The sequence below is a fragment of the Pristiophorus japonicus genome, chromosome 4 (assembly GCF_044704955.1).
Source record: "Pristiophorus japonicus isolate sPriJap1 chromosome 4, sPriJap1.hap1, whole genome shotgun sequence".
NCBI classification, from domain to species: Eukaryota; Metazoa; Chordata; class Chondrichthyes; family Pristiophoridae; genus Pristiophorus; species Pristiophorus japonicus.
In genome coordinates this window covers 158,886,322-158,904,593 of record NC_091980.1, presented here as the reverse complement: position 1 = coordinate 158,904,593, position 18,272 = coordinate 158,886,322, and the positions used below count along the sequence as shown (strand labels likewise).

The following is an 18,272-nucleotide window of genomic DNA, read 5'->3' as shown; positions in this document are numbered from 1 at the left end:
ATAGCGCCAGTGTCCAGTTTCATGGCTACTGGTAAGCCATTCAATTTTACGTTTAGCATTATAGGTGGACATTTCGTCGAAAATATGTGCACCCCATGTACTTCAGCATCTGCCTCCTCTCTCTGAGGCTCGAAGTTGCTTTGATCCACCATGGACCGATCTTCCTCTGCCATGTGGTGGTTAGCAGGTTTTGCAGAGCTTGCAGCTCGTTGGAGGTGCCCCATTGTTCCACAGCTCTTGCAAACAGACCCTTTGAAGCGGCATGAATAGGCTGAATGGAAGCTTCCACAACACCAACAAGGTGTGAATTGCCTTGCATTCATCCTTTGTTGGGGACTCTGAGTCATCTGGGTCACCTGAGGCCTGCTGGCAGTTGCAGACTCGTGGGTCCTTCCCTGTACATTTCTGCTTGCAAACACAGTTCCAGTTAATTTATGAACATTGCTAGCACTTGTGTGCTGAGAGATTTGTTTGGTGTTATCACTGGTGGACATAAAAGCCTGTGCTATCGCAATGGCCTTACTGAGGGTCGGTGTCTCTACAGTCAAAAGTTTTCGTAGGATGGTCTCGTGGCCAGTACAAAAAAGTCTGAACATTTGCTCTAGGTAGCCATCAAACTCACATTGTCCTGCAAGTCGCCTTAGCTCGGCGACTTAGCTCGCCATTTCCTGACCTTCAGATCGCTGGCACGTGTAGAACCGATACCTCGCCATCAGCACGCTCTCCCTCAGGTTAAGATGCTCACGAACCAGTGTACACAGCTCCTCATATGACTTATCTGTGGGTTTCACTGGAGCCAGAAGATTCTTCATGAGGCTGTAGGTCGGTGCCCCGCAGACTGTGAGGGGGACCGCTCTCCTTTTTGCAGCGCTTACTCCTCCGTCCAGCTCGTTGGCTACAAAGTACTGGTCTAGCCGTTCGACATAGGCTTCCCAGTCCTCACCGTCCAAGAACTTCTCCAGGATGCCCACAGTCTGCTGCATCTTTGCATTGGATTTGTATACTCATCGCCAGTTATTGTGTTCCTAACACGGATGAGGCTGCACACAGGGAGGTTAAAGTAACAGTGACCTCACTCTTTAATAAGACACTCCAGAGTGAGGAACAGGCCTTAGGGGCCAGCTTATATACAGTGCTCCCAAGGGATGCTGGGATCCCTTGGGACTTCAGGGGATGAGCTCCCTGGTGGCAGAACATGGGAGTGCATGCTTTACAGATACACAACAGTTTCAATGATTCTATGAGGTTAACAAGTAATTAGAGGCAGCGTGTTGGGCTGGGGAGGGGAAGGAGCATTGAGAGAAGTGTCCCAGAAATTAGTCTCAGGACCCTTTGCTGTTTCTCATTTATAGCAATGGGTTCAGGAATTCTGCGTGAATTGGTCACGATCAATGGTGCATTGAAAACAAGACAGTCAGTGGAGGCAACTGAGAAATTGCAGAATGAGGTGGACAAAAGGTGTGAGTGAGCCATTAGTGATCAGATGGAAAAGTACAAAGGACTGCTCTGTGAGCAAAACCTGGCTGACCCAAGTATTGTGAGTGGTGCTGAAATAGGCCAGAGGAGGTAGAAGAAGATCTACCTCCTCTGAAATGTCAACAGAACGTGGAACCGGATCATCAGAATAGGAGAAAATCCTTGGGCTGGAAATTCAGCCTTTTGCTGCCCCTCGTGGCGTCAATGGCGGCAGAAAGCACTTGCGCTCGGAAGGCCAGCGTCCAGTGCCCCGCCGGGACATTCGGTGCCGGTATCGACAGGGCGTGGAGCATTACTGCCCGGGACACTGCCCCTGGTTGCAACACCGGCTCGATTTCTGGTTACCGCCCGACCCGTAGCGCCCCCTGGTGGGAACGCCTGTGGGAGCGGGCGGTCTGAGCTGCAGTGGCCGCAGTGAGGTAAGTCATGCCCACCTCAGGTAAGTGTGATTGGTTTTAAGAAACATTTTTTTTGCGATTTATGTTGTGGTGGCGTGAGCTATGGATTGGAAATATTTTTGGTGTTTTTTTCCCCCTAGGCCTCTGTTATGGCGCTTCGAGGCCGGCTCTTTAGTTCGGGATTTTCCCTTGCTCAGCCAGCCGAGCGCCCTAAAAGAGATGTGCAATGTCTCCCTTAGCGCCCCGCTCCAAACTCTGGGCCCAGCTGATGGCGATTGCGGCGGCAGACACAAACCATTTGCCGGCGCAATATTTACCTCCCCAACTGAAGTGCGACTGAATTTCTCCCCCTAGTATAGAGTGGGCTATAAAACCGAAATTACAAGTTGCAGAATATATATTGCACTTGTATAAGACAGACTGTGTGTATATGTGACTGCTTCCCCAGACTGCTACGCACAGATTGGATCCCCAGGGCGTCCATATACTTTACTGCGTCTTCGGGACCTGCAGGCTGGTTCTTCACAGCTCTTTCTTACTGAAGTTGAACCTTGTTCCTTGTGCTAGGAGGAGATTAAGTCTCGAGCGGAGCTGGAGCGGAGGCTGCAGGAAGCGGAGGAAGCCTTACTGCGGCTGGAGCAGGGCCTCAACTCCAACGAGCGCACGATTGAGAAGAACGAGATGATGAAAGGAGACGTGGGCGAGCTGAGAAGTAAGTGACGGCGGTTACAGTCAGGGGTGTCCCAACGTGCAGCGACACAGTGTCAGACACTCATCTCTGAGTCAGAAGGTTGTGGCTTCAGGGACTTGAGCACATAATCTGGGCTGGCACTCCCAGTGCTGAGGGAGAGCTGCACTGTCGGAGGTACCGTCTTTCGGATGAGATATTAAACTGAGGCCCCATCTGCTCTCTCAGGTGGGTGTGAAAGATTACATTACATAAGATTACATATGATATACGGCATAGAAACAGGCCATTCGGCCCAACCAGTCCATTCCGGTGTTTATGCTCCACTCGAGCCTCCTCCTGTCTTTCCTCATCTAAATCTATCAGTAGAACCCTCTATTCCTGTTGTGTATGCAATAACTATTAGACTGAGTATTGTTTAACTCCAAGAGGTCTCTTCCTCCGACTGTTCCGGTTCGTCTGTACCACAGCTTTGTCTGATCCATATGTTTCCTGCATGTTTGCCCATTTTTGAGCTTGACAATAAATACTCTGTTGCCCTCCTTGGCCATGACAGTACCAGCGATCCACTTGGGACCCTGACCATAATTCAGAACATATACAGGATCATTTACAGAAATGGCATGGCTGCGCGATCTTGATACCCTTGCTGACTTTGTCTTCTATATTCAACATGATTATTCAAGTCAGGGTGTACAAGAGATAGCTTGGTCTTAAGACCTCTCTTCTCCATTGGTTCAGCAGGCAAGTCCCCGGTAAGCGAGTGTGGTCTTGTCCTGTAACTCAGCAGTATGCATGACAGGCAGATCTGCAGTGACCCTTGGGTTACTCACTTCATACTCTGCTTTATGATTTGGACAGTACGTTCTGCTTGTCCATTGGATGCAGGTTTGAACGGTGCTGATCTTACATGTTTGATACCATTGAGTTTCATGAACTCTTGAAACTCCTGACTGGTGAAGCACGATCCGTCGTCGCTAACAACCATGTCAGGCAGACCACGTGTCGCGAACATGACACTGAGATTCTCAATGGTAGCTGTGGATGTGCTGGATGACATGATTATACACTCTATCCACTTCGAATATGCATCCACCACAACTAAAATCATCTTCCCCAGGAAGGGACCTGCAAAGTCCATGTGGATCCTGGACCATGATTTGGACGGCCACGACCACAGACTTAGCGACGATTCCGCTGGTGCTTTGCTGAGCTGCATGCAAGTGTTGCACTGATGCGCACATGATTCCAGCTCAGAGCCAATTCCCGGCCACCATATATGAGACCTGGCAATGGCTTTCATCATTACAATGCCGGGATGTGTGCTATGTAGCTCACGTACAAATTTCTCTCTCCCTTTCTTGGGCATAACAACATGATTGGCCCACAGTATACAACCCGACTGAATAGACAGTTCGTCTTTGCGACGAATACAAGGTTTGGTCTCCTCGCACATTTGCTTGGGTATGGCAGACCAATCACCTTTGAGGATGCAACTCTTCACCACTGATAAAATAGGGTCCTGGCTGGTCCAGGTCTTAATGTGTTGAGCCGTGACAGGGGTCACTCTCAAAAGCATCCATAACTAACAATAGGTCCGCCGGTTGTGGCGTTTCCACCTCTGGTGTGGGCAACGGTAGATGGCTCAAAGCATTGGCACAATTCTCGATGCCAGGTCTATGGCAAATGACATAATCATAAGCGGATAATGTCAGCGCCCACCTCTAGATGTGGGATGAAGCATTGGTATTGATACCTTTGGTTTCGAAGAACAGTGAAATGAGCAGCTTGTGATCTGTCTCCAGTTCAAATCGAAGACTAAACATCTTTTTAACCCCATACACACAGGCTAGTGCTTCTTTCTCTACCATGCTATAGGCTCTTTCCACTTTAGACAAACTTTTTGAAGCATACGCGACTAGTTGAAGTTTACCCGACTCATTAGCTTGTTGGAGTACGCAACCAATTCCATATGATGAAGCACCACAGGCCAATACTAAACGTTTACATGGGTCATAGTGTACCAGCAGCTTGTTAGAGCAAAGCAGATTAGTGGCTTTCTCAAAAGCTCTGACTTGAGATGCACCTCACACCCAGTTGTCGCCTTTTCTTAGCAGCATGTGCAGTGGTTCTAATAAGGTGCTCAATTTAAGTAGGAAGTTACCAAAGTAGTTGAGTAGACCCAGGAACGAATGCAGCTCCATCACATTCTGTGGCTTGGGTGTATTCTTGATGGCTTTGGTTTTCGTGTCCGTGGGCCTGATGCCGTCAGCAGCAATTTTCCTCCCCAGAAATTTGACCTCTGGTGCCATGAAGATGCACTTCGAGCGTTTCAGTCTGAGTCCCACTTTGTCCAGATGATGTAGAACCTCTTCCAGGTTGTTCAGATGTTCCTCGGAGTCATGACCTGTGATCAGGATGTCATCTTGGAACACGACCATTCTAGGAACGGACTTCGGTAGATTCTCCATGTTCCTCTTGAATAGTGCTGCAGCCGAGCGAATTCCAAAAGGGCACCTGTGATAAATAAACAGTCCTTTATGCGTGTTAGTGCACGTAAGTCTCTTCGACGTCTCGACCAGCTCCTGTGTCATGTAGGCCGACGTCAAGTCCAGTTTGGTGAACGACTTCCCCTGGCTAGCATTGCAAACAAGTCATCAGCCTTCGGTAATGAGTACTGATCCTGTTTCGAAACCCTGTTGATCGTAGTCTCCAGCCTTATAGTCTCCACAGATTCTGACTGTCATCACTTTTCAGCACAGGAACAATGGGGCTGGCCCATTCATTAAATTCAACCGGTGATATCATCCCTTCACGCTGGAGTCTGTCCAGTTTGATTTCGATCTTCTCCCTCATCATATACGGAACTGCCCGAGCTTTATGATGGACGGGTCTTGCATCCGAGTCCACGTAGATCTGCACCTTGGCTCCCGTGAAGTTGCCGATGCCTGGTTTGAGCAACGAGGGGAACTTGCTCAGTACTTGGGCACATGTATCTTTCTCTGATGACAATGCCTTGATGTCATTTCAATCGCATCTGATTTTTTCAAGCCAGTTCCTGCCAAACAGCGTTGGGCCATTGCCTGGCACAATCCATAGCGGTAACTCATGAACCGTACCATCATACGACACTTTAATTGTGGCACTGTCAATCACTATTATGAGTTCTTTGGTGTACGTGCGCAGCCTGGGCCTCACAGCCTTAGTATCCCACAGCTTGTCGAATGCCTTCTGGCTCATTATCGATTGACTTGCCCCCGTGTCCAGTTCCATCGATACCGGCACCCCATTAAATTTCACGTTGATCATTATCGGTTTGCTCTTAGTTAGGAACGAGTACAGTCCATACACTTCCTCCTCTGGTATCTCGGATTGCGTATCAGGATCCGCGCTAGTCTGACATCATCCTCCACGTGGTGTGTCGCAGCACACTTGCTCATCTGCGGACACTTGCGCTAGAGATGCCCCACTCTCAGACAGCCTTTGCAACTATATTGCTTAAATCGGCACTGCTGGTGCCGGTAATTTCCTCCACAACACCAATGCGGAGAAATCGGATGCATTCCGGCTGGCAGACTTTGGGCAGCCACAGGTTTCGCGTTCGCAGTCGGGTAGGCCCTGCCATGTGCAACTCTGCCGAACGCAGAATCAATCATATTTACAGTACTTGCCGAGTTTCAATTTTTCACTAATATCTGCTTTAGACTTCTATCCATTGTCATGCATGACTGAGCGATCGTGATGGTCCTGTTCAAGTCCAACGGCTCCACCGCCAGTAGTTTATGCAGTATCACCTCGTGGTTGATGCCAATTACAAAGAACTCCCGCAGCATATCTGCCAACACAGCCCCAAACTTATACGGTCCCGCTAGACGTCTCAGGTCGGCAACGAATTCCGCCGCATTCTGGCCCCCTGAGCGAACGTGAGTGTAAAATCTGTATCTCGAGATGATGATGCTTTCGTCTGACTCAAGGTGGTCCTGTACCAGTGTACACAATTCTTCATACGTCTTCTCTGTTGGACTCACAGACAGGAGTAGATTCTTTATCAGACCATAAATTTTGGACTGCAAACCGTGAGGAACATCGCCCGGTGCCGATCTGCGTCGCCGATTTCCTCCATTTTGTTGGCCACGAAGAACTGGCTCAAATGGCTCACAAAGTCTGCCCAATCTTCTCCTTCCAAAACTCGCTCCAATCTAATTGTGCTCATTTTTGCATGCAAAGGTTCTTGTTGCTTCGTCACCAAATGTTGTGTATGCAATAACTGTTAGACTGAGTACCGTTTATCTCCAAGAGGTATGACCTTGGCTCTGCTTTATTAAGGCCCAAACGTGCGTGCAGCCCAATGGCCTCCAACAGCGATGCCATCTAGTGGCTAGTGATCCCAAAAGTACATACATGGCAATTCCCTTCTCCCTCATATGCTTGTCCAGACTCCCCTTAAATGCATCTACACTATTCACTTCAACCACTCCTGTGGTAGCGAGTTCCACATTCTCACCACTCTCTGGGTTGAGAAGTTTCTTCTGAATTCCCTATTGGGTTTCTTGGTGACGATCTTATATTGATGGCCTCTAGTTATGCCCTTCCCCACAAGTGGAAACATTCTCTTTGTATCCACTTTATCAAAACCTTTCATCATTTTAAAGACCTCTGTTAGGTCACCTCTCAGCCTTCTTTTTTCAAGAGAAAAGAGACCCAACCTGTTCATCCTTTTCTGATATGTATACCCTCGCATTCTGCTATCATCCTTGTAAATCTTCTCTGCAGCCTCTCCAGTGCCTCTACATCCTTTTCATAATATGGCGACCAGAACTGTATGCAGTACTCCAAGTGTGGTCTAACCAAGATCCCATGGCACTACTGGAAGAATCGCAGGGGAGTTATCCCTGGTGTCCTGGCCAATATTTATTCCTTAATCAACATGATTACAAAACAGATTATCTGGTGCTGTTTGCGGGAGCTTGCTGTGCGCAAATTGGCTGCCACATTTCCTGCATTACAACTCTTCCAATGTGCTAAAGCACTTTGGGACATCTGGAGGTTGTGAAAGGCGCTATATAAATGCAAGTCTTTCTTAAAAAAGCCCAACTCTTTGCATATAGCCTGGGGAGGATCAGCAGAATTCAAAGCTGGAAACCCAGCAGATGTGTAAGCCACACTGGACCTACGAATTAAGCACCTTTAATGTAGTAAAATGTTCCACGGCCCAATACAGGATGGTATAAAACAGCATTTGACTATGAGTCACACAAGGAGATATTAGGACAGAAGATCAAAAGCTTGGTCAGAGAGGTAAGAGTAAGGAGCATCTTAAAGTAGATATAGGAGAGAGGTGGAGAGGTCTAGGCAACTGAAGGCATGGCCGCCAATGGTGGGGCAAAGGGAGTGGGGGATGTACAAGGGGCCAGAATGGGAGGGACGCAGAGTTCGAGGGGGGGTTGTGGGGCTGGTGGAGGTTACGGAGATAGGGAGGAGCGAGGCCAGGGAGGGATTTGAAAAGCAAGTATGAGAATTTTAAAATTGAGGTGGTGCTTCCGCGTGGATCCCCCGAACCCAACTGGCTGGGGTTTTATTGAGTCTTGTGAACATCACGTGACTAGCTAAGCCACACACAATGCAACAGCTCTACAAACCAGTGAGCACACTCACAGGTTCACACATTACAAGGTGTACTGCACAGGCCATGGTTCAGTAAAGCACAGAAGTAACTCACTGCAAACTGGCAACAATAACTTGTATTTATATAGTACCTTTCAACGTAGAGAAACGTCCCAAGGCACTTCACTGAGGTGCGATGAGTTACAGACCATGAAAGCACTTGTCTCTGAGGCGATGGTGCTGCCAATCGAGCCACACTGCCACATCACATTTGGTTCAGTTGACGCTGCAGGGGTTCAGTGGGCAGGGGCAGTACAATGGGCGGGGGGGGAAAGTGTGCGAGAGATACAGTTGGGGGGGGGGATACAGTGGGGGGGGGATGGGGGGTGTACAGTGGGGGGTACAGTGGGGGGGTACAGTGGGGATATAGTGGGGAGGTACAGTGGGGGTACAGTGGGGATGGTACAGTGGGTATGATACAGTGGGGGGGTACAATGGAGGAGGTACAGTGGGGGGCTACAGTGGGGGGGGGTACAGTGGGTATGGTACAGTGGGGTGGTACAGGGGGTGGTACAGTGGGTATGGTACAGTGGGGGGCTACAGTGGGGGTACAGTGGAGAGGTACAGTGGGGGGGGGATTCCTATTGTGAGGAAGCTCAGTGTCGGTCAGTGCCCAGGAGGGTCTGGAAACAGTTACCACCGGACGGCCAGCTTCCAGCGCCTCGCCAGGAAATGTGGTGCCGGTTTTGCGGTGACGCTGAGCAATACCGCTCGGGAGCGTGGCCCCTGTTATGTCTTGGATAAAGAATCAAACTAGATACTGCAAGCTCAAAGTAAGGTGTGACCGTAGTCCTTTATTGCAGATCTCAGAGTGCCTCTCCAGCCTGTGAGACCTCCTTATATACAGGGGCTCCCAAGGGATTGTGGGATCTCTTGGGACTCCAGGGGATGAGCCCTCTGGTGGTTAGACATGGTAATTACAGGTTTACATACATAACAACACCCCCCCCGCCCAAAACTCAATAGTGTAACTATTTACAATGTGAGTCGATCTGGGGCCTTCCTTTCCCTGGTTGATCGTCTCGGTGCAAATGCTGGTTTTAGTGAGTCGTTTGTTGGGCCCTCGCTGGACTGCTGCACAGCTGGCCTTGCAGGGCTGCTGGGTGTGGTGAGTCCTGCTGGGCTGCTGCGGGTGATGGGTTCTGCTTCGTGGTCAACCGCTGGGTCGGTTGCCACTTGTGTGTGTGTTGCAGTGTCGAAAAAGTGGAGTCTATTGTGGGTTGTTCTGGATAGTCCATAAATCTGAGTTTGGTTTGGTCCAAGTGTTTTCTGTAGGTGAGTCCATTTGCGAGTTTGACCACAAACACCCTACTCCCCTCTTTGGCCAAAACAGTGGCAGAAAGCCACTTGGGACCTTGTCCATAGTCCAACACAAATACAGGATCAATCACTTCAATTTCACATGACACATTTGCGCGATCATGATATGTATTCTGTTGAAGCCGCCTGCTCTCTATCTGTTTGTGTAGATCAGGGTGGACTAACGAGGGCCTTGTTTTAAGTGCCCTTTTCATGAGCAGTTCAGCGGGAGGGACCCCAGTGAGTGAGTGGGGTCTTGTGCGGTAACTAAGCAGGACTCGAGATAAGCCTTCAGTTACCCTTTTCAAGCTCTGCTTGATTGTTTGAACTGCTCGTTCTGCCTGACCGTTGGACGCTGGCTTAAACGGGGCAGACATGACATGTTTGACCCCATTGCGGGTCATGAATTTCTTGAATTCGGCACTGGTAAAGCACGGCTCATTGTCACTTACAAGGACATCAGGCAGGCCGTGCATGGCAAACATGGCCCGTAGGCTTTCAATGGTGGCAGTGGACGTGCTTACCGACATTATCACACATTCAATCCATTTGGAGTACGCATCTACAACCATTAAAAACATTTTTCCCAAGAATGGGCCTGCATAGTCGACATGAACCCTAGACCACGGTTTGGAGGGCCAAGACCATAAACTTAGTGGTACCTCCCTGGGTGCATTGCTTAACTGTGAACATGTGTTACATTTGTGCACACAGGACTCTATGTCTGCGTCGATACCGGGCCACCACACGTGGGATCAGGCTATCGCTTTCATCATTGCAATGCCTGGGTGGGTACTGTGGAGATCACTAATGAAAGTGTCCCTGCCCTTTTTTGGCACAACTACCCGATTGCCCCATGGAGGCAGTCTGCCTGTATAGACATTTCATCTTTGCGCCGCTGGTATGGCTTTATTTCTTGCTGCATCTCTAACGGGACACGAGACCAACTCCTGTGGAGCACACAGTTTTTTTACTAAGGACAGTAAGGGGTCCTGGCTTGTCCAGGTTCTAATCTGTCGGGCGGTAACAGGTGATTGTTCAATCTCGAATGCTTCCATTACTATAACTAAATCTGTGGGTTGTGCCATCTCCACCCACGTGGTGGGCAATGGCAGTCCACTGAGAGCATCGGCATAGTTTTCTGTGCCTGGCCTATGGCAGATGGCATAGTTGTATGCGGACAACGTGAGCGCCCATCTCTGGATATGGGCCGATGCATTCGTATTTATCCCCTTATTTTCAGAAAAGAGGGATATAAGTGGCTTATGGTCGGTTTCCAATTCAAATTTGAGCCCGAACAGATATTGATGTATTTTCTTTATCCCATAAACACGTGCTAACGCTTCTTTTTCGATCATACTGTAGGCCCTCTCGGCCTTAGACAGACTTCTGGATGCATAAGCAACTGGTTGCAATTTCCGAAATTCATTAGCTTGTTGCAATACACACCCAACCCTGTACTACGACGCATCACATGCTAGTACCAAATGTTTACATGGATCATACAACACAAGCAATTTGTTTGACCATAACAGCTTCCTGGCTTTCTCAAAGCCATTTTCTTGGCTTTTACCCCATACCCATTCATCTCCCTTACACAGTAAAGAGTGCAGTGGTTCTAACAATGTGCTAAGACCGCTAAGAAGTAACCAAAATAGTTCAGGAGTCCGAGAAACGACTGCAACTCCGTCACGTTCTGTGGTCTCGGTGCATTCTCGATTGCCTCCGTCTTCGAATCGGTCGGCCTGATGCCATCCGCCGCGATTCTTCTCCCCAGGAACTCCACTTCAGGCACCAGGAAAACGCACTTCGAGCGTTTTAGCCTGAGCCCCACATGAGTAAGCAGACTAAGAACCCCCTCCAGGTTCTGCAGGTTCTCGACGGTGTCCCGACCTGTAACCAAGATGTCGTCCTGGAAGACCACGGTGCGCGGGACCAACTTCAGCAAGCTTTCCATGTTCCTCTGGAATATCGCCGCGGCTGATTGAATCCCAAATGGGCATCTGTTGTAAATGAAAAGACCTTTGTGCGTGTTGATGCAGGTGAGGCCTTTCGAAGATTCCTCCAGCTCCTGCGTTATGTAGGTGAGGTCAAGTCCAGCTTTGTGAACATTTTCCCCCCGCCAGCGTCGCAAATAGGTCATCTGCCTTTGGTAGCGGGTATTGATCCTGCAGCGAGAAACGATTGATAGTTACTTTGTAATCACCACAGATTCTGACGGTGCCGTCTCCCTTGAGGACTGGAACAAATGGACTGGCCCACTCATTGAATTCGATCGGCGAAATAATGCCCTCTCGTTGCAGCCTGCCCAGCTCGATCTCCACCCTCTCTCATCATGTAAGGTACCTCTCCCACCTTGTGATGGATGGGTCGCGCCCCCGGAATCAAATGGACCTGCACCTTTGCTCCTTGGAACTTCCCGATGCCTGGTTCGAACAGTGAGGGGAACTTGCTTAGGACCTGGGCACATGAAGTGTCATCGACGGACGAAAGCGCTCGGACGTCGTCCCAGTTCCACCGTATCTTTCCCAGCTAGCTCCTGCCGAACATCGTGGGGCCATCGCCCGGTACCACCCAGAGTGGTAAATCATGCACTGCTCCATCGTAGGAGACCTTTACAGTAGCACTGCCGATTACGGGAATCAGTTCCTTTGTGTACGTTCTAAGTTTGGTATGAATGGGAGTCAGGACTGGCCTTGAAGCCTTGTTGTACCACAACTTATTGGAAGTCTTTTTGTTCATTATGGACTGGCTTGCACCCGTATCCAGCTCCATGGACACCGGGAGCCCATTTAATTCAATCTTCAGCATTATCGGGGGACACTTTGTGGTAAATGTGTGCACCCCATATACCTCTGCCACCTCGGTCTGAGGCTCTGGTTCGTGATGATCCACCGTGGATCTGTCCTCCTCTGCAACATGGTGGTTTGCAGGGTTTGCAGCTCGCCTGCACATACGTTGGAGGTGTCCCATTGTTCCACAGCACTTGCAAATGTATCCTTTGAAGTGGCATGAATGGAATCGATAATCACCCCCGCAGCGCCAACAAGGTGTTAATTGCCCTGTATTTACCACCCTTGATGGTGGACTCTGAGTCATTTGCGGACGTGCAGCTGCAGGCATGTAAGTCCTGCCCTGTACATTTCGATTCGAAAACAACGTTACTTTGTTCACAGTACTTACAGCAGCACTAGTGTGCTGGGAAATTTGTTTGGTATTGTCACTGGTGGAGATAAACGCCTGGGCTATCGCTATGGCTTTACTCAAGGTTGGGGTCTCTACAGTCAAAAGTTTGCGAAGTATTACTTCAATGCCAAGTACAAAGAAGCCCCTGAGCATATGGTCCAAGTGTCCTTCAAATTCGCAATGTCCTGCACGGCGCCTTAGCTCGGCGACATAGCTCGCCACTTCCTGGCCTTCAGACCTCTTGTACATGTAGAACCGATACCGTGCCATCAATACGCTTTCCTTCGGGTTTAGATGCTCCCGGACCAGTGTGCACAACTCATCGTATGACTTGTCTGTGGGTTTTGCTGGAGCGAGCAGGTTTTTCATCAGCACGTTGATGCCCCACAAACGGTGAGGAGGATCGCCCTTCATTTGGCAGCGTTTGCTTCACCTTCCAGCTCGTTGGCCATGAAGTATTGGTCAAGTCACTCCACGAAGGTTTCCCAATCATCTCCCTCTGAAAAGTTCTCCAGCATGCCCACTGTTCTCTGCATTGTTGCATTGGGGTTTGTTATCTGTATCTCGTCACCAGTTGTTATGTCTTGGATAAAGAGTCAGACTAGATACTGCAAGCTCAAAGTAAGTGTGACCATAGTCCTTTATTACAGATCTCAGAGTGCCTCTCTTGCCTGTGAGGCCTCCTTATATACAGGTGCTCCCAAGGGATTGTGAGATCCCTTGGGACTCCAGGGGATAAACCCTCTGGCGGTTAGACATGGTATTTACAGGTTTACATATATAACAACGCCGGTGTGCAACGCCCCCGGTATCGTCCCACTCTCAAAATGAGCTTTGTGCTGACCCTGTAACCCTCCCCCCGTAGCCCCCCGCCTGGGAAAGCGGGCGAGCAGAGCTGTCCCGGCGGCAGTGGGGGAAGGAATGAGGTCAGTGCGATTGTTTTTATTTTTTTTGCGATTTAACTTTATTTGGGGTCAGTAACATACCGGGAATGTTTTTGGTGATTTTTGGTGATTATTTTTCCCCAAGAGGCCTCCCTTAGTTCGCCCTGAGGCCGGCTCTTTAGCTCGGGATCTTGCCATGCTCAGCCGGCCGAGCGTACCTAAGAGCGGCGTGAAACCTCCCCTCGAGCTCCGCCCCATACTCAGGGTGCAACAGCACAATTGCTTGGCCGCCGTCACAAACCATTTGCCGGCACAAATTTTATCGAGCCGCTGCCATTAGCGTCCTAATGAGCCTCCACCCGACAATCCAGCCCAGTTAGTGTAACAAATCGCACCAGCGACCACACTTGCTGAAGTGCTCACAGTTCTCCGTGAAACGAACTCGGTTTCTAAGCAGCACTGAGCAATAATAATTTTTTTCAAACTACTTTCTGGCCGCTACACCTGAGGAACGATCCATTGGCCATGGAGGGGGTGCACTGCCGATTCACCAGAATTATACCCGGGCTAAAAGGGTGACATTATGAGGGCAGGTTGCACAGACTAGGCTTGTATTCCCTCAAGTGCAGAAGATTTTGGTGAGATCTAATCGAGGTGTTTAAGAAGATGAAAGGATTTGGTCGGGTAGCCAGGGAGAAACTATTTTGTTTGGTGGGGGAACCCAGAACAAGGGGCATAACCTCACAATTAGAGCCAGGCTGTCAGCAAGCACTTCTTCACAAAAAGGGTAATGCAAATCTGGATCGCTCTCTCTCTTAAAAGCTGTTGAGTCTGGGGATCAATTGAAAATGTCAAAACTGAGTTTGATCGATTTTGTTGGGTAAGGGTGTTGAGGGTTATGGAACCAAGGTGGGTAAATGGAGTTACGGTACTGATCAGGATTGATCTAATGAAAAGAAATAAAGACTTGCATTTATATAGCACCTTTCACGACCACTGGACATCTCAAAGCGCTTTACAGCCAATGAAGTTTGAGGTGTAGTCACTGTTGTAATGTGGGAAACGCAGCACCCAATTTGCGCACAGCAAGTTCCCACAAACAGCAATGTGATAATGACCAGATAATCTGTTTTTGTTATGTGGATTGAGGGATAAATATTGGCCAGGACACCAGGGATAACTCCCCTGCTCTTCTTTGAAATAGTGCCATGGGATCTTTTGCATCCACCTGAGGGAGCAGACGGGGCCTCAGTTTAACATCTCATCCGAAAAACGGCACCTCCGACAGTGCAGCGCTCCCTAATGGAGCCGGCGGGAGGGACTGAATGTTCTGCTGATATGTACACATTGAATGACTGAGGTGGTGTGGGGAGGGGGAGTGGGGGTGCGGGGGGGGGGGGGGGTGGGAGCTGATCCTAAAGTGGGCGATCAAAATTCGAACAGCCTGAGCCGCGAATGTTTTCCCGCTGCCGAGATTAGCCTTATTCCCACTCTCCCGCGGACGTTCCCGATTTCTCGCTTGACGTTTCTCTTCCCGCAGAGTTCTTCGAGGAGTGCATCAGGAACGCCGAGATTGACGCCAACCTCCCTGTCATCATGAAGAACTCGGTGTACGTGCAACGGGCCGCTGCCCGCAGGATAAAGAGCTGCAGGTTTCGCCGCAGGAAGTCCACCGCTGTTTGGAACTCTTTCGGTGAGTGTCGTTCGATGCTGCACGAGGCCCCCATTCGATGTGCTGCCTGGTGCTGCAATCCCAGTGGGTTAGGGAAGAGGGGAGGGGGTGTGGGAAAGGCTGCATTGTAACATCACGAAGCATTGACCATCTTATTTTAATACCAATGACTTGGGTGGAGAGGAAGGGAACATGTTGCTGGGTGAAATTATTCTCTACCTCCTGTCCCCCTGTCCTGCGCACCCCCTCGGGCAGGGTGATTCAGTGAGGAGGAGGTCATTTCCTTTTATGATTTCTCTCTTTTGCCCACCCCCCCCACCCCACACACCACATCCCAGGGACCATCTCCCAGCTCTCCTGGTGTCCGTGCAGGAGCAGGATAGGGAGACTGGCTCCTACCTCACCCGCAAGGTGCGGCAGTGATTGCAAAACCAACCTGGTTTCTCTTCAGTTCTTCCTCTTTGCACTCGTCCCTCGGAGAACAGCACACAGTAGTGGAAGGATTCACATTCTGATTCACAGTCCGACAGGACAACTTAGTCGCTGGTTTGTATCTTCACGCACTTCCCTTGGGAAATAAAGTGCATCAGTGGAAGGCTTCACAAGCTGATGAACATCTTCTCTACGTCGAACCTATCAAACCCTTAACACCCTCAATCAGATCACCCCTCAACCTTCTCTGTTCTATAACCTCTCAGTCTGTATCATCCTTGTATATTCTCTCTATAATACAGCGACGAGAACTGTACACAGTGCTCCAAGTGTGGTCTAACCAAGGTTCTATACAGGTTTATCATAACTTCTCTACTTTTCAATTCTATCCCTCTTTTTTGCACTTTTTGTGGCTTTGTTAACCTGTGTTGGTACTTTTAATGATTTGTGAATCTGTTGAACTACTGAATCCCTCATCCATGCCTTTGTTACCTCTAGGCTTGACTATTCGAACGCACTTCTGGCTAGCCTCCCACATTCTACCCTACGTAAAATAGAGGTGATCCAAAACTCGGCACCCGTGACCTAACTCGCAACAAGTCTCGCTCACCCATCACCCACTGTGCTCGCTGACCTACATTGGCTTCTGGTTAAGCAACATCTCGATTTCAAAATTCTCATCCTTGTTTTCAAATCCCTCCATGTCCTCGCCACTCCCTATCTCTGTAATCGGCTCGAACTCACAACCCCCCAAGATGTCCGTGCTCCTCTAATTCTGCCCTCTTGAGCATCGCTGACTATAATCACTCAACCATTGGTGGCCGTGCCTTCTGTTGCCTAGGCCCCAATCTCTGGAACTTCCTGCCTAAACCTCCCCGCCTCTCTCTCCCCTTTTAATATCCTCCTTAAGACCTGCCTCTTGAACCAAGCTTTTGGTCATCTGTCCAACTTCTCCTTCTTTTGCTTGGTGCCCAGTTTTGTTTGACAACGCTCCTGTGAAGCACCTCAAGATGCTTAAGGCGCTCTCTCCTGCTAACATTGTTGATGAAAAGTCCCTGAAATTCCTGGCTTCCCGATCCCCGCAGCTGGAGGTCCATCAGTAACAATTGACAGAATGGGATGACGGGGGTCCTAGTCTGTCTGACGATGTGCGATAGTGTTTTCTGTCACTTGTATATCACCTAAAATGGAAAACGGGCAGAAAGTGGGAAAAATGCTTCAGGAAAACTTGGCACAAGCCCTCAGACGGAAAAAAATGCCAAGCCACAAAAATCTGAGCCTGAATGTAGGCCCGTGACATTTGGTCACACTGGAAAGGTGACGAGGCAAGGGCTTGTCATAACCTGAGCTAAGGGCGGTGCCAAAGTAGCGTCCAACGTGTGGGAGATCACGGGGCAAATCCTGCCGGAGAAATCCCAGCCCTTGGCGGAGATGAGCCTGCTTAGTATTAAACCTGACCCTGAAACGATTGGTTTCAATCCCCCCACTCAATGGCTGCCACACTCACACTCTAACCAGCTCACACTCACTCTCTCCAAGCTCACACTCACTCTCTCTCCAAGCTCACACTCACTCTCTCTCCCAGCTCACACTCACTCTCTCTCCCAGCTTACACCCACTCTCTCTCCCAGCTCACACTCACTCTCTCTCCCAGCTCACTCACTCACCCCCCCAGCTCACACTCACTCTCTCTCCCAGCTCACACTCACTCTCTCTCCCAGCTTACACCCACTCTCTCTCCCAGCTCACACTCACTCTCTCTCCCAGCTCACTCACTCACCCCCCCCAGCTCACACTCACTCTCTCTCCCAGCTCACACTCTCTCTCTCCCAGCTTACACCCACTCTCTCTCCCAGCTCACACTCACTCTCTCTCCCAGCTCACTCACTCGCCCCCCCCAGCTCACACTCACTCACCCCCCCAGCTCACACTCACCGCCCCCCCAGCTCACACTCTCTACCCCCCCAGCTCACTCACTTACCCCACCAGCTCACATTCACTCTCTCTCCCAGCTCACACTCACTCTCCCCAGTTCACACGCACCCCCCCAGCTCACTCACTCACCCCCCCAGCTCACACTCACTCTCCCCCCAGCTCACACTCACTCTCCCCCCAGCTCACACTCACTCTCTCCCCCAGTTCACACTCACTCTCCCCCAGTTCACACTCACCCTCCCCCCAGCTCACACTCACTCTCTCCCCCAATTCATATTCATCCCCCCAGTTCACACCCACTCTCTCATCCAGTTCACACTCACTCTACCCCCCAGTTCACACTCACTACCCCCAGTTCACACTCACTACCCCCAGTTCACACTCACTCTCTCCTCCAGTTCACACTCACTCTCCCCCCAGTTCACACTCACTACCCCCAGCTCACACTCACTCTCTCCCAGCTCACACTCTCTCTCTCCCCCAGTTCACACTCACTCTCTCCCCTGGCTCAAATTCACTCTCTCCCCTGGCTCACACTCACTCTCTCCCAGCTCATACACACTCTCCCCAGTTTACACTCACTCACTCCCCTGGTTCACACTCACTCTCTCCCCTAGTTCACACTCACTCTCTCCCCC

General features: G+C 50.0%; 1 protein-coding gene across 1 annotated transcript in view; it reads left to right on the top strand.

The window, feature by feature from the left end:
• Positions 1-18,272, top strand: part of plekhd1 (pleckstrin homology domain containing, family D (with coiled-coil domains) member 1) — a 133,052-nt gene that overhangs the window by 106,937 nt on the left and 7,843 nt on the right. Inside the window, exons 11-12 of the mRNA XM_070877858.1 lie at positions 2,442-2,586; positions 15,136-15,288. Coding sequence (XP_070733959.1) covers positions 2,442-2,586; positions 15,136-15,288 — 298 coding nt within the window. The remainder of the gene's footprint in view (positions 1-2,441; positions 2,587-15,135; positions 15,289-18,272) is intronic.